The sequence below is a fragment of the Diadema antillarum genome, unplaced genomic scaffold (genome assembly GCF_040938485.1).
Source record: "Diadema antillarum isolate AM-2024a unplaced genomic scaffold, OU_Dant_1.0 scf00000205, whole genome shotgun sequence".
NCBI classification, from domain to species: Eukaryota; Metazoa; Echinodermata; class Echinoidea; order Diadematoida; family Diadematidae; genus Diadema; species Diadema antillarum.
In genome coordinates this window covers 1,466,717-1,481,192 of record NW_027271094.1, presented here as the reverse complement: position 1 = coordinate 1,481,192, position 14,476 = coordinate 1,466,717, and the positions used below count along the sequence as shown (strand labels likewise).

The following is a 14,476-nucleotide window of genomic DNA, read 5'->3' as shown; positions in this document are numbered from 1 at the left end:
GCGCGCTTGTGTGTTTATTATGTGTGTGTATGTTTGCAAATGTATGAGTGATTATAACCCAAAGAGATTTTATAAGGGTACCGGTAATCTCTTTGCCATAGACCTATTATAGAGCGAAATATTCTCATCTCCCATGCACTGTACCAGGAAATCTTCGAACAAAAGAAATTGTAAACAAAAAACAAACAACGACTAAACGAAACAAAATTGAACTTCGAGACAAACGCAGTATTGCTTTGATCATGGTTAGTATAAACTTATGTTGAGATTGACGAAGTATAATATGTATGTCGTTATGCTTTACTGATACTGTTCATAATCTGTGTCGTCATCTACAGATTCATAATACATGTATGCATCAATGGGAATGACGGTTGAGGATGAGTGGTGTTTGCGAATGGCAGAAACGCTATTTATTTATTTTTTTTTGTAATTGTGGTGCCGTATAATCAATACTTGAACTTATCTGCTCAAGTATTGATGATTGCATATGTATTATGTCATGATCGATTGTTTGTTATGTCAAGCGCATATAGAGAATTTTGTTAATCATTATGCGCTTTATAAATGTGAATTATTATCATTATTATCATCATCATTATTAAACGCAAATAATGATGATGTTATAGAACTATCAGGTCATTATACAGATGGTGGGTAGTAATTTGAATAAAGACAGTCGATTCACGTTTAAATCATTGCTACTTATCTTTGCCTGAATGAGATGCCTTGATCTGAAGCGGGTTGTCCCGACAAAAGCCTTCACTCCTAAGCCAGTGGGGAGGACGAATAGACTATTGTGAATGCAATGTATCCTTCTACAGGGGCGGAACCAGGAATTCTGCAAAGGGGGGGGGGGGCGGCGCAACTAATATTTCTGGTGCCACTTCCGGGTTTAATTTCATTTTCTTTCTATTTCTTTTTTTCTAACGAAAAAATAAAGGGGGCGTGCACTGGTGGCGCCCCCTCTGGATCCGCCACTGCTGTAGCAAGAAGTTTCGAGGGATAATGTTTAGGAATCAGCGGCTTGCGGTTTGTGGTCTCGTAGGAGTGCGGCAAGGCCATGTTTTCCGTTCGATTCGTTTATCATATAGGCAATTATACATAAATATATCACAATGTAAAATTTGTATTAATATAAACATGTAAGTGTGCTCGTTTCACTTACATAATGATTCATACAGACTATATGTGTTCTCTTTGAATGTGATGTTTAAATTTGAAAGCAATAAAGTGATGCAGTTGTTATTGAATGAAGAGAACAGGTGGGGAAGATCATTTTGGTATTATTATTTTCTTTCATAAATTCCTTCCTAAATTGATCATGACACGCTGGAAATATTACGCTATGTAATTAGATATTCGTACGAATCATGTGCTCTCTCCGAATGTGGTGTTGCAATTTCAAAACAATAATCTATGACAATAATGATTTAAAGTGATGTAGTTGTTACTAAATCAAGAGGGCGGGTTGGGTGGATTATCGTGTTATTATCATTTTCTTTTTCTAAATTTTCACCTGAATTCATCATGACATTCTTGACATGTTACTTTTTAATACTTTCTTGTTCTTGAATAGATGAGTAAATCAGATAAGCAGAGTCTCTCCCTTAAAAGAGGATACATTATATAACAAATTAAATAACGAAATTCTATTTTATCCGTCAACTATATGTAAAACAGGCATACAGCGATTAGGCACCTATGCATTTTAGACATTGACTCTTGACTGCAAAGATATGAAATCCGGCCAAACCTTCTTATTTTCCCTTGCGTAGATGTTTTCTAATTAAATCCCAATTTCCTTTTCAGAATTCATATTTGTTATGAATCTACACGAGACAAGAACAATAGCTCAGACTGCTCAGAGTATGTACTCACTATCAACAAGACGTGAATGAGTCCAATGACCTACTTGTGACCTACTTAACATAATTATGCACCCTTATGTCTTCTTTCTTGCTTGTATGACCAATATATGTCATTTCATGCAGTATCTATTTCGTGTACTCGAACTCGTACTGTGAAATGATAGATCAACATTTTAGACGTTGTCATTCCTCCAACCTTTTGTTAGATACATGTATTAAACTTGACACTCAGAATGTTGAACCACCATTTCAGAAATGTTAAATCCAACATTCTGCTTCTGTGCGTTAGATTTAACATTTAGATTGGAGGAGTGGAAATCAAAGTGTCGATTTTACCATTTCGTTTTTTAGACTGTAGGTGCGGAATAACGATATGCAAGTTTCTGCACAATTTATACTTGATGAAGAGCGAATCTCCACTCATCTATAATGACCAGTTGCGAGTGGCACAAACATCTGACCTACAAACATCATTTTACCTTGTCATCGTTCAGTTACTTCCGGATCACGCCTACTCATACGTATTTTGCTTGTACAAAGGCCAGGTAAGCCCATGGTGGTATAACAATCAATTACAAAGTTGGAAGGTCATATCACCGCAAGTGAAGTTTACCTGTCCGCAGGATGTTTCCTGCGGGAATCCTTAACATGCTTTATTTTCCTTGCCTCAATTAGTCTTGATTGGCGGAAATTTCTGGTGGTCTGAAGTGATTAAGGGATCCTGGTACTGTTGTCACACTGTACTATAGGCAATTTCGATTGAATCTCGATGCATTACAGAGATCGTTATCTCTTTCCGATGTCATGTCTCTCTGTACTCGCAGTGACAACACTAACTTGCTCACGACGCTTAGTGGGTCAATTTGTGTGACGTCACTGAAGTCGGGTCCGTTGGTTTGTTTCTGTCACTCTCGACTCTTCCTGTTTTACCTGTGTGTGTGTGTGTGCGTTACTTTGTGGTCTTTCATGCGTGAGTATACAGTCAATGTCATTTGGCAAGATGAATTTTATACCATCGTGATGACCTATACTTTTTGGGAAATTGACTTGGCATGATAATTCATATCGCATTGCGGTATTACTTTTTGGGAAGTCGACTTGGTAAGATGATTTATTTCGCCATGATGACGTGAACTTTTTTTGTGTGTGTGTGGAATCAATTCAGCAAGATAACTTATGTCGCCATGACGACATGTATCGTTTTGGGTTTTTTTGTGACTCGACTTGGTAAGATGATATAAATCAAATATCTTTTCATGTCGACATGATGCGGATGTTACGCCCACTTGTCAAGATGAAGTACATTGTATCTCGCCATGTCGCGTTGTCAAATAATGCTTTCGTATGTAATTGCATGGTAATGATGTACTTGATAGTTGAGGAGATAATCCCTTTTGCAGCTCAATGCATGAAGTTAAACTGGGGTGAATTTTATGTGTCCTGGGAGGGTGTCATGGTGATAATCTCTCCTTTTTTTTTTTTTGAACTAAGATAAAATGAATAATGATTACAACGCAATAACAATCATGATTATATGTATAATACATAAGAAAAAATAGTATAATGATACCGCTGGATTGTACGAACTCACAGAAGCAAGAAGCGAACAAGTGAGGGTGAATGAGTAGAAATTAAAGCATTACAATTTGAATTAAAAAATAGACTATTAGACGTCACATAAATCTGCCAGTGATGGGGAAAAAAGTGAAAGTTCATCACTTTTGTAGCGGAAAGTTGCTCACAGTATAGGGACTTCAGGTACGGTTACAAACTAGGGTTATGGTTTATTAGTTGTTTCCGTGGATATAGATACTGTGACACCAAAATATGAGGATGAAGTGACGATATTGATTCATTGGTTTGTTCCTTTTCGAGATTTGTTGCTCTTGCTGTTCCATGCATTTTCCATCGGGAAGGTTTCCAGGTTGCTTTCTCTTTCTCTTAGGGAATGATAAAATTTTAATCGAAGCAACAGTTGTTCGCAAGAGTTTGAATTCACCACTACAATTTCCTGACAGAGGGACCCAGGAGGATACCTCATTTTCGGTTTTAAACTTGGTTGGCTTTTTATTCGTCCTTGAATAAATGATGATGCATATCTTGTTCTGTCGGTGAAGATTGTACTTTACTTAAGATCAGAGAAAATTAAGCACATAGCCTCTGCCTTTCCTAAATTTTGACAAAAAACACTTTAAGTGCATAGTGTTAACTTATTGCACAAAGTCATTGAGATGAGACAACATTTCAGACAAAATATGTATGCAGGATGGGTATTTTTGTCTTTTAAATACGTAATGAATCAACTTTATCAGCAGTATACACAATGTAGGAACTATATATTCTATAAGAATATTCTGTGCTTGGTATGAACGGTATTGTTTTTCGACGAAGGAAAGCAATAGAACGTCTCCACTATATGTATATTCTGAAACATCGAAGAGATACAGAAACACGAAAACAAACGTACTTGATGCACAGAGGGGCACATAGCTTTACATAGGTTTCACACACACACACACAAAGTACATAATAGTTCATCCTATAATCTTTCCAGGGACATCTCCTCTGTATCTATAGTCAATTGCCATTATAATCACACTATAGTCTTGTCACGGAGAGAGAGATAAGAGAAACAGAGAGAACAGAAAGATACAAGAGAGAGGGATGGGGGTGGGGGAGAGAGACGCTATTTAGCTCATAATCCTCTGAGAATGATATACCATTACAATCTGATAACTTGTGAAATAGCTATACGCGCAAACGATAAGAAAGACATTTAGATATCTCGCGAAAGAGTTCTCTCTTGTCAATAGTGTTGTATATATTACATATGTTATGTGCAGATGGGAGGGTATTTCAGTTGCCTCCTATATCCATTGAATTCAGAGCGCTGGGAACACGTTCTTTTGCTGCAGGATAAACATCTTTTCAAGGAGACAAACATGCAGACTACAGTCTCTTTGCACCGAATTCCTCTCAAGTGTCAATACAACTTCTGTCTTTACCTCGATCAGTACCCCCTCGAAAAACTATACTTCTTTCGCCTCAGTTTGTTATATAGTCACAGCTTTCGTTTAAAGTACTAACGTAAATCGCGCCGCATGAGCTTTTCACGCGATTATCCGGGGAGTCAACTCACCTTTATCCTCTCACAACCGACACTAGGTTGAAAATTTATTTTACTCTCCTATATTATGAATTTGGTATAATTCTATTTCAGATAATATCTCCAGGTCCAAAAGTGTCTTCACGCTGGTCTCCCACGAGGAGGAAGATGAGGTCACGGAGGCGTGTCAGAGGTCATGTGGTTTTGGATTTTAAAAAAAGCAATCTATCCGTCACAAGTAAACGATCCTTTGCAGTGGCAAAGAATCGTTTACTTGTGACGGTTACATTGCTTTTTTTTTATTTATAAGGAACATAGACAGACTTTCCAGTCGCGCCTGTTGGGGCAAAATATGTGCACGTTCTGTGTCAGTCTGAGAGTTGTTCTCTGTGGAACTGGCAAGGTCTAGCAAATCGGGGGAGGGGGAATCATGATAAATCATTAAATGTTGTTAAACCAAGTAATGATGAATGACACTCCCTTCTACTTTCCAACTCCAATCTATTTCACATTCACAAAACAAAGAAGCCAGAGACAAAACTCATTTCTTATCAGTTAAGTTGCAGGTGATCAAAGCAAAGAGTCAAAATGATGACGGTGACCGTGAGGAAAATAAAATTTGAGGAACTAAGTGATATTGATGAAAACGCCAGTTACTCTAATGTTCCGGAAGTCTTAGTGATACTAGTCTTGCTTACGATAATCAGCTAGCCGGGGTGAATTGATAATTAATAAATCTGTGTATTCTTTCGCTCTTAATGAGTGCTTCCCGAACAATATTTTATCCGCTTCTCATGGGAAAGAGCCTGAATGAAATATCTTATTCATATCAATATCTACAACTAAACGCATAGATGTATGTGTATTTATCAGATGTGTGCAAAGACTCTAATGTCATTTTGCACACCTTTGCAATCGTGGCATGGAGGTGGGGATTCTAAGAATCGGCTATTGTGTTTTTCGGCAGGTCGAAATGCAGACTGAATCCATGGAGCTACGCTTAAAAACTAAATGCGAAAATATTCCAAAACGTAAGCCTCACTCTGACCCCCCCCCCCCCCCCGGCCTTTGTGTGGCATATATACCGAGAATATGGGATAATGATGGGCAACGGAGTATGTCTGCCAAACATCAACTGACGAAACGCTTATTTGTCGACATACTGGAAACGATAGTGTATGACGAGCATATATTTATAACATGCTGGGTAGGTCTGTTTACAGTAACGGCTGATGGCGGCATCCGGGACTCGTTTTGAATTTGGAAGACCTTCATGTCGGTGATTCCCGCTTATGCCTCTCTTAGCTCAACAACATTTTCCGTGTTTACAATGTTTTAAGATATAAAGAAATCATATACAAAATATGATATTGTGAGACGCGTTGGCGTACAAAGTCGGTCATGGTTGGTCGGGAAGTTGTATGTGCAGAATCTTTCGATATTGACAATAAAGAGAGACGAATGACATGGTTCATCGGTGTTGTTGAAAATGTTTCTTGGTGTCTACATTTCTACAGGGGTGAACATGACATGCAGTGGGTGCGGAACCATACAATCCCCGAAGTACAGAGAAGAATGGGTTTTAGATGACCTTATTGGGTCATCGTAGCGATGAATTACCCTGTGGAGTATCTGTGTAGAACATCGAGCCAAAACAAGATGATTTAAGAGCTCTGTATAGAGACTCAGCCTGCCACATGAAAATGTTAAAATTGATACAACTACAACTAAAAGTTTTATCAGTTACGTTCTTATCCTTGAGGACAGCTATCCCTGAGGATAAGCTATGGCCCCCTATGGACAACGCGCGACACACGACGAAGTTTTAATATTCTCGAAGAAGGGAGGTGGAGCCCCCACCTCCCTGCTCGAAGGATATCTTCGAGAATGGGCTCACTGCCTCCCCCCCCCCCCTCGTAAGTATGCTTATCTTGTGGGGATCCTCCGCGACACTAGTTACGTTCAGACGACATGCCCTAACCTCGAGGATAAGCTCCTGCCCCTTAACTACGACGCGCGTCCACACGATGCTTAGCCTCGAGGTTAGGAAACCTCGAGGTTAAGCTCCTGCCCCTTTGAGTTAGTTGGTTTTTGTGTCCACACGGTGCTTAACTACAAGTGGGACTTCCTGCGGCTCGTGGTTAGAGCACTAACCATAAGATATCTCGTGGTTCTTAACATCGAGTTAACCTCGAGGTTAGCTATAACTACGAGTGTGTCTACACGGTGCCGAACTACAAGCTTAACCTCGAGGTTTCCTAACCACGAGGTTAAGGCTTTAATGATTGAACCCTGAAATATCTCATGATACCTATCTTCGAGTTAACTTCAAGTCGGCCATCAGAACTTGATCAACGAGTGCGTCTACACTGAGTACCTATCTTCGAGTTAGCCATCAGAACTTGATCAACGAGTGCGTCTGCACTGAGTACCTATCTTCGAGTTAACTTCAAGTTAGCCATCAACGAGTGCGTCTACCGTGCTTATATAACTTACGAGCTTATCGTATATCCTCAAGGTTAAATACTCTGTATGATAGTACTGGTTGAGGTGAGGAATCAGCTCGTAACGTTTTGCGAGATATTTAGTTACGGTACAACTCTATGAAATATTTGAGAGCATACAATTCTAAGGGGAATCAAATGTTTATTTGATGAAAATCGTTTTTTTTTTAAATGACTGAGATATCTCAAAAAAAAAGTAAAACATAGAGATCCTTATAAAAATTGTGGCCTGTCAATTCTATCAGGATCGCTTTTTTTAGATGTCTCGGCCATTTCAAGACCAATTTTCATCAAAATACGTCGAATCCTTCTTGAAATTACATGTTCTCATATCATTTCATAAAAGAATTCTCATTATTTCACCCCCCCCCCCCCCAAAAAAAAAAATGTTATAAACCCGGTCTTGACCAAAACTATACGATCCCTTAAAGGGTCACCGTCTGAACGTATACGTAACTATATAATAATGTAGGACGGGGTGAGTCCTCATCTGTAATGACAATGATGGTAAATTTCAACAATGACATCCACTCTCACTGATTATGATATGGATTCACGAGCAAATCACTTAAGTGTGGGGGGTCAATCAAGGAATAAGTTCTGGGTCAATCAGTCGCAGAGATAAAAAAAAAACTTCATTTAATGGACATTTGTTTAATCTCCCTTAAGCTAATTAGTCATAATGTTTGTCCAGTTCTTTTAAGTGACTGTTGTGTAAGCTAAGCTGTGAATGTCTAATCAGAGTTTTCGTTTCGTTTCATTTATTTCATTTCCAACACTGTCATGATTATGTGTTCGAGTATTTCAGTGCACTTCAATTCATTTGTTTCCACACAGTAAGCAAACAGAAAATACAAACATTGCAATATTTTCCAACTACATCATGCAAAATACAATGAATATTTTATCCACTGAAATATTGCACGTCAATAAATGAACACAGAATTGCGTGATGGCAAAAAAAAAGGATGCCTTTTTAGATATCTAAGCACAGTGAAGATGGTGGCTGTCAGATGGAAACTAGTACATGGAATGATGAAAAATACTCGACAATCATTTATGACATCGGGAAAGGAAAACAACTTCAGGGGATGAATAGTTATCATTTTGCTACCATATGGTTAGGATTCAATGAGGGAGGTTTAAATGAAACAGGTTTGGGGAAACGTATGGTTAGAGGATGATGAAGAATTTTCGATAAATTGCATGGTACATTGAATCAATGACCGACCAAACTGTTCCAGCACGACTGTCTGCTATATTCGATAGGATATATATGGCATCACAATGCAAGTACACCATATAATCTATAGTGTTTGAAAGTTGAATTTTGTTTTTACTTTACACATCGGCATCTATTATAAAAGTGGTAACCTTATTTTGCAGTTTTGCTATGTTGTTATTACTATCTTTTTTTCTTTTTTTTTTTTGGGGGGGGGGGTATTTTGCAACCAGAAAAGATGGTGCACTCATAACTCACAAATTATCTTGAGTACAAGGTGCTAGTGAACCAGGGAGGTGGGATCTTCCCATCTCTCTGATTCAACGGTGAATCGCTTCGTTCTCGTCAAATGTTGGTTTGCTGTTGTTATGGTTTTTTCTATACATACATGCAACGAAAAAGAAAGATAAGAGCCACGGGGGGGGGGGGGGGGGGGGGGGGCTTCACACTCATCTGAGTTTATATGTTAAGTGGACCTTTATGGAACATTTCTGAGGCGGCTGGCCGCTAGATGGTGTTTTTATTATCAAGCTTGTAACTATACCTTTCCGGGGGTATATCATTCTTTCCCTTATATGGGTCTATACACAATACCATTATTCTACCTGTACTATTAGATAGAGAGATGATGATTAAAATTCACTATATTTTCGTTTTGATTAGTACTGTCCCAAGGCATATCATATAAATTATCAAAATACAGAGAGACAATAAACCAATTAAAACGTGCATCATTATAGAGACAATTCATGAAAGACCATCATTACAGCGTGGACTTCGAGGTCACTATATATGCGTTTATATTTTATTGTGTAAGACTGCGTTTCCAAACTTGCATGCGCAGAACATTTTGAGGGTGCAGTTTGCAGGACAGGTTGTAAAAATATCATACACATACTCTCTAAATTCTTTTGTAGATTGAGCTGAGGAACCAATCCAAAGAAAATCCCAATCTAATAGATTAAGAAGTCAATCTTTTTTTCCTCAATCTAAATTTAGATTGTCATAGTCCCTTCTCACAATCTTATAAAATAGACTGATTTCCAATCTAGGGAACTTAGAGAGTACATGCACACACACACACACACACACACAGAAAAAAGTTAAGGGCAGTGGGGGGGGGGTCGCGGAGAGAAAGATAAAGAAGGGATGGTTGTTTTTGAATGCTACATTTATAAGGGTACAATGAGCATAGGATGTCAGTTTAAGTCACTTCATTGTATCAAAATTCTCTCATAGGCTGAAAAAATATGTCATGATCAAGATAGCCAACGACTACTAGTATGATTAGGACATGATTATACTTTTGATATGTTATGGAATGATCAAGAACATTCGTTACGACGATTTCCCTTTAAGTGATCATACAGATAAAACGTGCCATGAACAACCATTCGGCTCGACAGTCAGCAAACAAAGAACATCCGAAACACGGAAGATGAAGATCATGATTATAATCAGGTGTATGAAAGTAGTTGGTAGAATAATATTTTTAAAGCGACTGTTTAGCATTTGGAGTCAGTAGTGATAAAAAAAAATGTTCGAGATATCAAATTTGATGCATATGTACAGCTTAGTTGTACAGCTGCATCACAAAACATCCTACCATATATACAAAGTTCGTAATAAAGCCACAAACACAAGGAAATATCTCTAATTTTCTCAGTAAACCATAACTGTAGACGGTTTATTCTAGAAACAATTATATTGTTCACATTTTGTATATTTAACAATACTTTATACATTGATCATATACAATGTACTGATTATACTATTTTGACATTGGTTGTTTCGCATTCTAGAACTATTTTCAAGTATAGTAAAGCTTGGTTGTTTGTTTGTTTTTTCATCTGCAAACGGTAAATAGTGGCTTTAAAGTGCGCTTTCATTTTATCGCCGATCAGTTTCGACTCTATAGAAATATGCACGTGAATATTACCACTCTATAGACGCGGAAGTTTGAGTAGTAATAATTGTTCAAACGGTGCAATAATATTGTTACCTTGATGTGATAATGATAACATTATATCGACAGCAACTGTCTCATTGTGATTGTTTTATAATTATGCACGGGCTTCATTATCGATAATGGGGGTCAGGGCACTTTTTTGAATTATTGATAATTTTGATCACTGTACTTTTATGACTATGGTATAGGGAGAAATGACGATGTCAAGAGGACTTCATCAAATTAAACTCTAAAAAACTTTATGCTATAGAAATGTATACCATAGAACACAATACGAGTAATTTCCCTCGTTTCCAGGTTTCACGTATAACCATTTGTTCACGAAACATTCTTTACTTTGTCGACAGTTCGCTGTCCGTTCAAAGTTCTGGTTGACTTTAAAAGAAATTTGAATGGGGAACATAAATCATCTATAACGTATCATATTTTTGAACACCTGGTTTGCTTCCTATAGACCTATTGGTAGGCGGTAATGTTTATTTTAAGAAAGTTCAAGCGAAGCAATCTGCGTTTGTTTTCAGTTTCCGCAGTCTTTGCATCATGACGGAATTATATCACAAAGTAGTACCTCAATGGCCATACAGAACTGGGAAGAGGCCGGGGCAGTTGCCTCCCCCCTCCCCCCACCCCCTCCCCCCTCCCCAAAAATAATTGGAAAATTTGCTTTACATGTTACATCATGTATTGAATGCCTGTGTTACTGATTCTTGATGAAAAAAGTCTGCTTAATAGCCCTCGCTCCCTTAAAAAAAGAAAAAAAGAAAATGAAAGCGACTAAAAATATTATCTTAATATGAGTCGGAAAGTGAAATTACCTTTCCTTCTGTTCCTTTTTTTTTTTTTTTTTTTTGCATTTTCTCACCCGTCAGAAAAAAAAAATACAATAGGGCTGCAACAGGAAGCAAAAAGAGATAATGTTTTCCATTTTGTCTGTATATGGAAATATATTCTCACTCACTATGCATGGGGTGTATGAGAATTTATAGAAACATAAATATTAATGATACAATCCTCATATTTCATGTTTGAAGGACTCACTATCGACTATTCACGGGGTCTCTTAAGTTGCAAGGATGATATTTCATATTAGCACATTGGTTTTTGCTGGTTATTATTTTGTATATGCTACTCTCAATGTAAGATGTACTTTCTCTATCTCATTCCGGATAGGTTTGGGGAAATGCACTTTCTTCGAGTTCATTCTTTTTCATCGATGTTTCGTTAGCTTATCGCACACTTTGCATTGTAGAGTTGGAAAACAGGTTTCTTACTTCAAACAGGTTTCTTACTTCTTCAATTGTGGCTGGGATAGTTGGTCGAACGCAAAATACTTTTGCTCCGCCTCGTATTTTGGCTCTTCATAGTTTGCCACCTTGTTATTACGACGGAAACGTTCATTAAGACCGTAAAATATCATAATATGGCTATTTACCCTTTTGTGTACTTTCCCCCCGGATATCAGAACTATGAGAGTCCAGTACGCCGGTGGCAGCCGTATTACAACTGGAATACAAGAGCGCAGAAGCAACATGATTTCCCATAGGACGAAGACATGACCGACGCGCAGAGTAATACAAAACTTTGGAGTGTTTTGGGGGCAGCTGCAATCAAGTATGGACTTCTTTTATTGTTTACATCACTAAAATAGTGAAGGAATGTCATAGGTTTGACGACACCTTCAGGCATATAGACCGTTTTCGTAATGTATTCAAATTTATGGATGTTTCATTCACGGGACGAGCTATTCCACTGACCTGCTCTAAACCATTTTGCGTATACCTGTTGCCATGTGGACAAGCTTTGCACAAGCTTTCAACTTGTCAAGAATAATTTTTGTTCAACAGCACCGGTATGCATAAAATACGATTATGCTTCGAAAACTGCCTATTGTGCTCCATCGGTGCCAGGAAGTCGACTTTCGCATTGTCCTTGACGTTTCCATCGAACTGATTAGATCTTATTCAGTTTTCCCTCGTTTTTCCATTCTTCTCAGTTTTTTGGCTCGATCTCTTTTGTTGTTTCATTCATCAGTCGTTTCTGGATGAAGCAATCCTTACATATTATTGGCATGTATACAGACAGCGGTTTAATATTAGCGATTCTATATATTCTCTTTTCAGGTTGAATAGGCCGTTTTGCCTGTACCAATGAAAGCGTTCTGCCTATACCTCAGGAACGAAAGTTGTTCGGCATGACGACCTGCAAACTTGTACAAGGATTAGGCTTATATACACGCAAATGCATGCACACTAAATAGCACTATACCAACGCTACAATAGGCTGTTTTCCGTAACATTCAAATTTCATGCATTTATTTTTAAACAAAGGTTGTCAATAACAACCTGAAAGCTTGTCCGAGGCTTGTCCGACATAGCAGCACGTAATATATGCAAACCGGATTCCAGCTATTGAATTTCATTTAAGAAGAGCAGGCCAGTGGAATAGCTTGTCTCTATCTTCCCAGGAAGGAAGCATCCATAGATTTGAATGCGTCTTTATAAAAACGGTCTGTTGGCCAGTATACTAATGAAGTCAAATATGTGGATAGTTTTCCTCTGGGTACATAAAATCCTTCTGTAGTCGATTAACCTGCACATGTACATCTCACTGAATTTAGTGCCTTTAATTCACTCTGCATTTATCGATTGTTGATTTCTCAGTCAATCGTCAGACAAGCCTTTTCCTTTTCTTGTTGTCAAGAAGAACTTTTGTTATACAGGGACTCATAGAACTTTGAGTTAGTAAACTAATCTCTATGTTTCTCATTAGTCAAGGGCGAATTTAATTGCTTGTTAAGAGGCTGTTGGGGACAATTCATAAACCTTACTACGTCCTACATTGATAGGCCGATGTTTGTGAACGTTGTGAAGGTGTATTTTTCTCCATTTTTTCTCACTTCCTGTCTTTCCTCACTTTTTCTTTTTCTTCCGCTCCTTCTCTTTCGTTCTTTCTGCGATGTCCATGAGGGAAAACAAAAGCAAGGCTATGTGAGCATTTAACCTTGTTATTCACGTCCATCAGACTATACATATTGACCATAAACGTCCGCTGTCATCGATTTCTGGCCCGAATTCCATTGAACCCAACAAGACGCTTCACCGATCCCCACTGGCTGGAAAGACTGATGTAGTAAATGAAGTGATGTGAAGTGGAGAATGCAAGGACTATAGGGCGTGCAGAGAATAGATTGAACGTTTAATTTTCTATTCTGTTTTATTGTGGTTTTCTCAGTCAGGTGTTTGCGCTTGTTGGCAATGACTGCAGCGAGTGACCATTAGGGCATGATATGCCTATGTAAATTCAATGGTCATTGCATGGTCTGAAACCAATGACTGATGTTATTGTTAATCTGGGCATGCACTCCGCCATCGTGATTTTCGTTACGTGGATTTTTGATCACTTAATTGGTCGTGTGAATGTATTATGCCAATCTTACTTCATTCTGAATGCTATGATGAAGCACAATTATGATGCCTTTTGACAATCTGATAGTTAAGAAGTTGGAGCGAGAAACATGTAAACTTCACTCATTTGAACTTACCGCGGGATCGGCTATGGCAGGAGCTGCATCTTCTGTTGCCTTTTCAGGCATTGCGAGAAAGTTTCACTTCGATGCTGGCCTGAGCAAACAATTTACCTAGAAGTATAAAAACCTGGCTTACAAAATGTGAGTCCCACTTATCCTCGATAATTCCGTCTGTTACTAGTAACCGGCAGTTTTCGATGATCCACCTGTATGAAACGTCTGAAGTTACGACTTGCTAACACATTTGAAGAGGCTCTTTGGATACCCTGCACGTCCCC

The 14,476-nt window shown here is 38.2% G+C and overlaps 1 protein-coding gene across 2 annotated transcripts in view; it reads right to left on the bottom strand.

The window, feature by feature from the left end:
- Positions 1-14,471, bottom strand: part of LOC139724051 (solute carrier family 23 member 1-like) — a 53,599-nt gene extending 39,128 nt beyond the window's left edge. For both annotated transcript variants that reach the window (XM_071635249.1, XM_071635248.1), the window contains exon 1: positions 14,214-14,471. In XM_071635249.1, coding sequence (XP_071491350.1) covers positions 14,214-14,264 — 51 coding nt within the window. In that variant the 5' untranslated portion in view covers positions 14,265-14,471. The remainder of the gene's footprint in view (positions 1-14,213) is intronic.
- Positions 14,472-14,476: the final 5 nt, after the last annotated feature.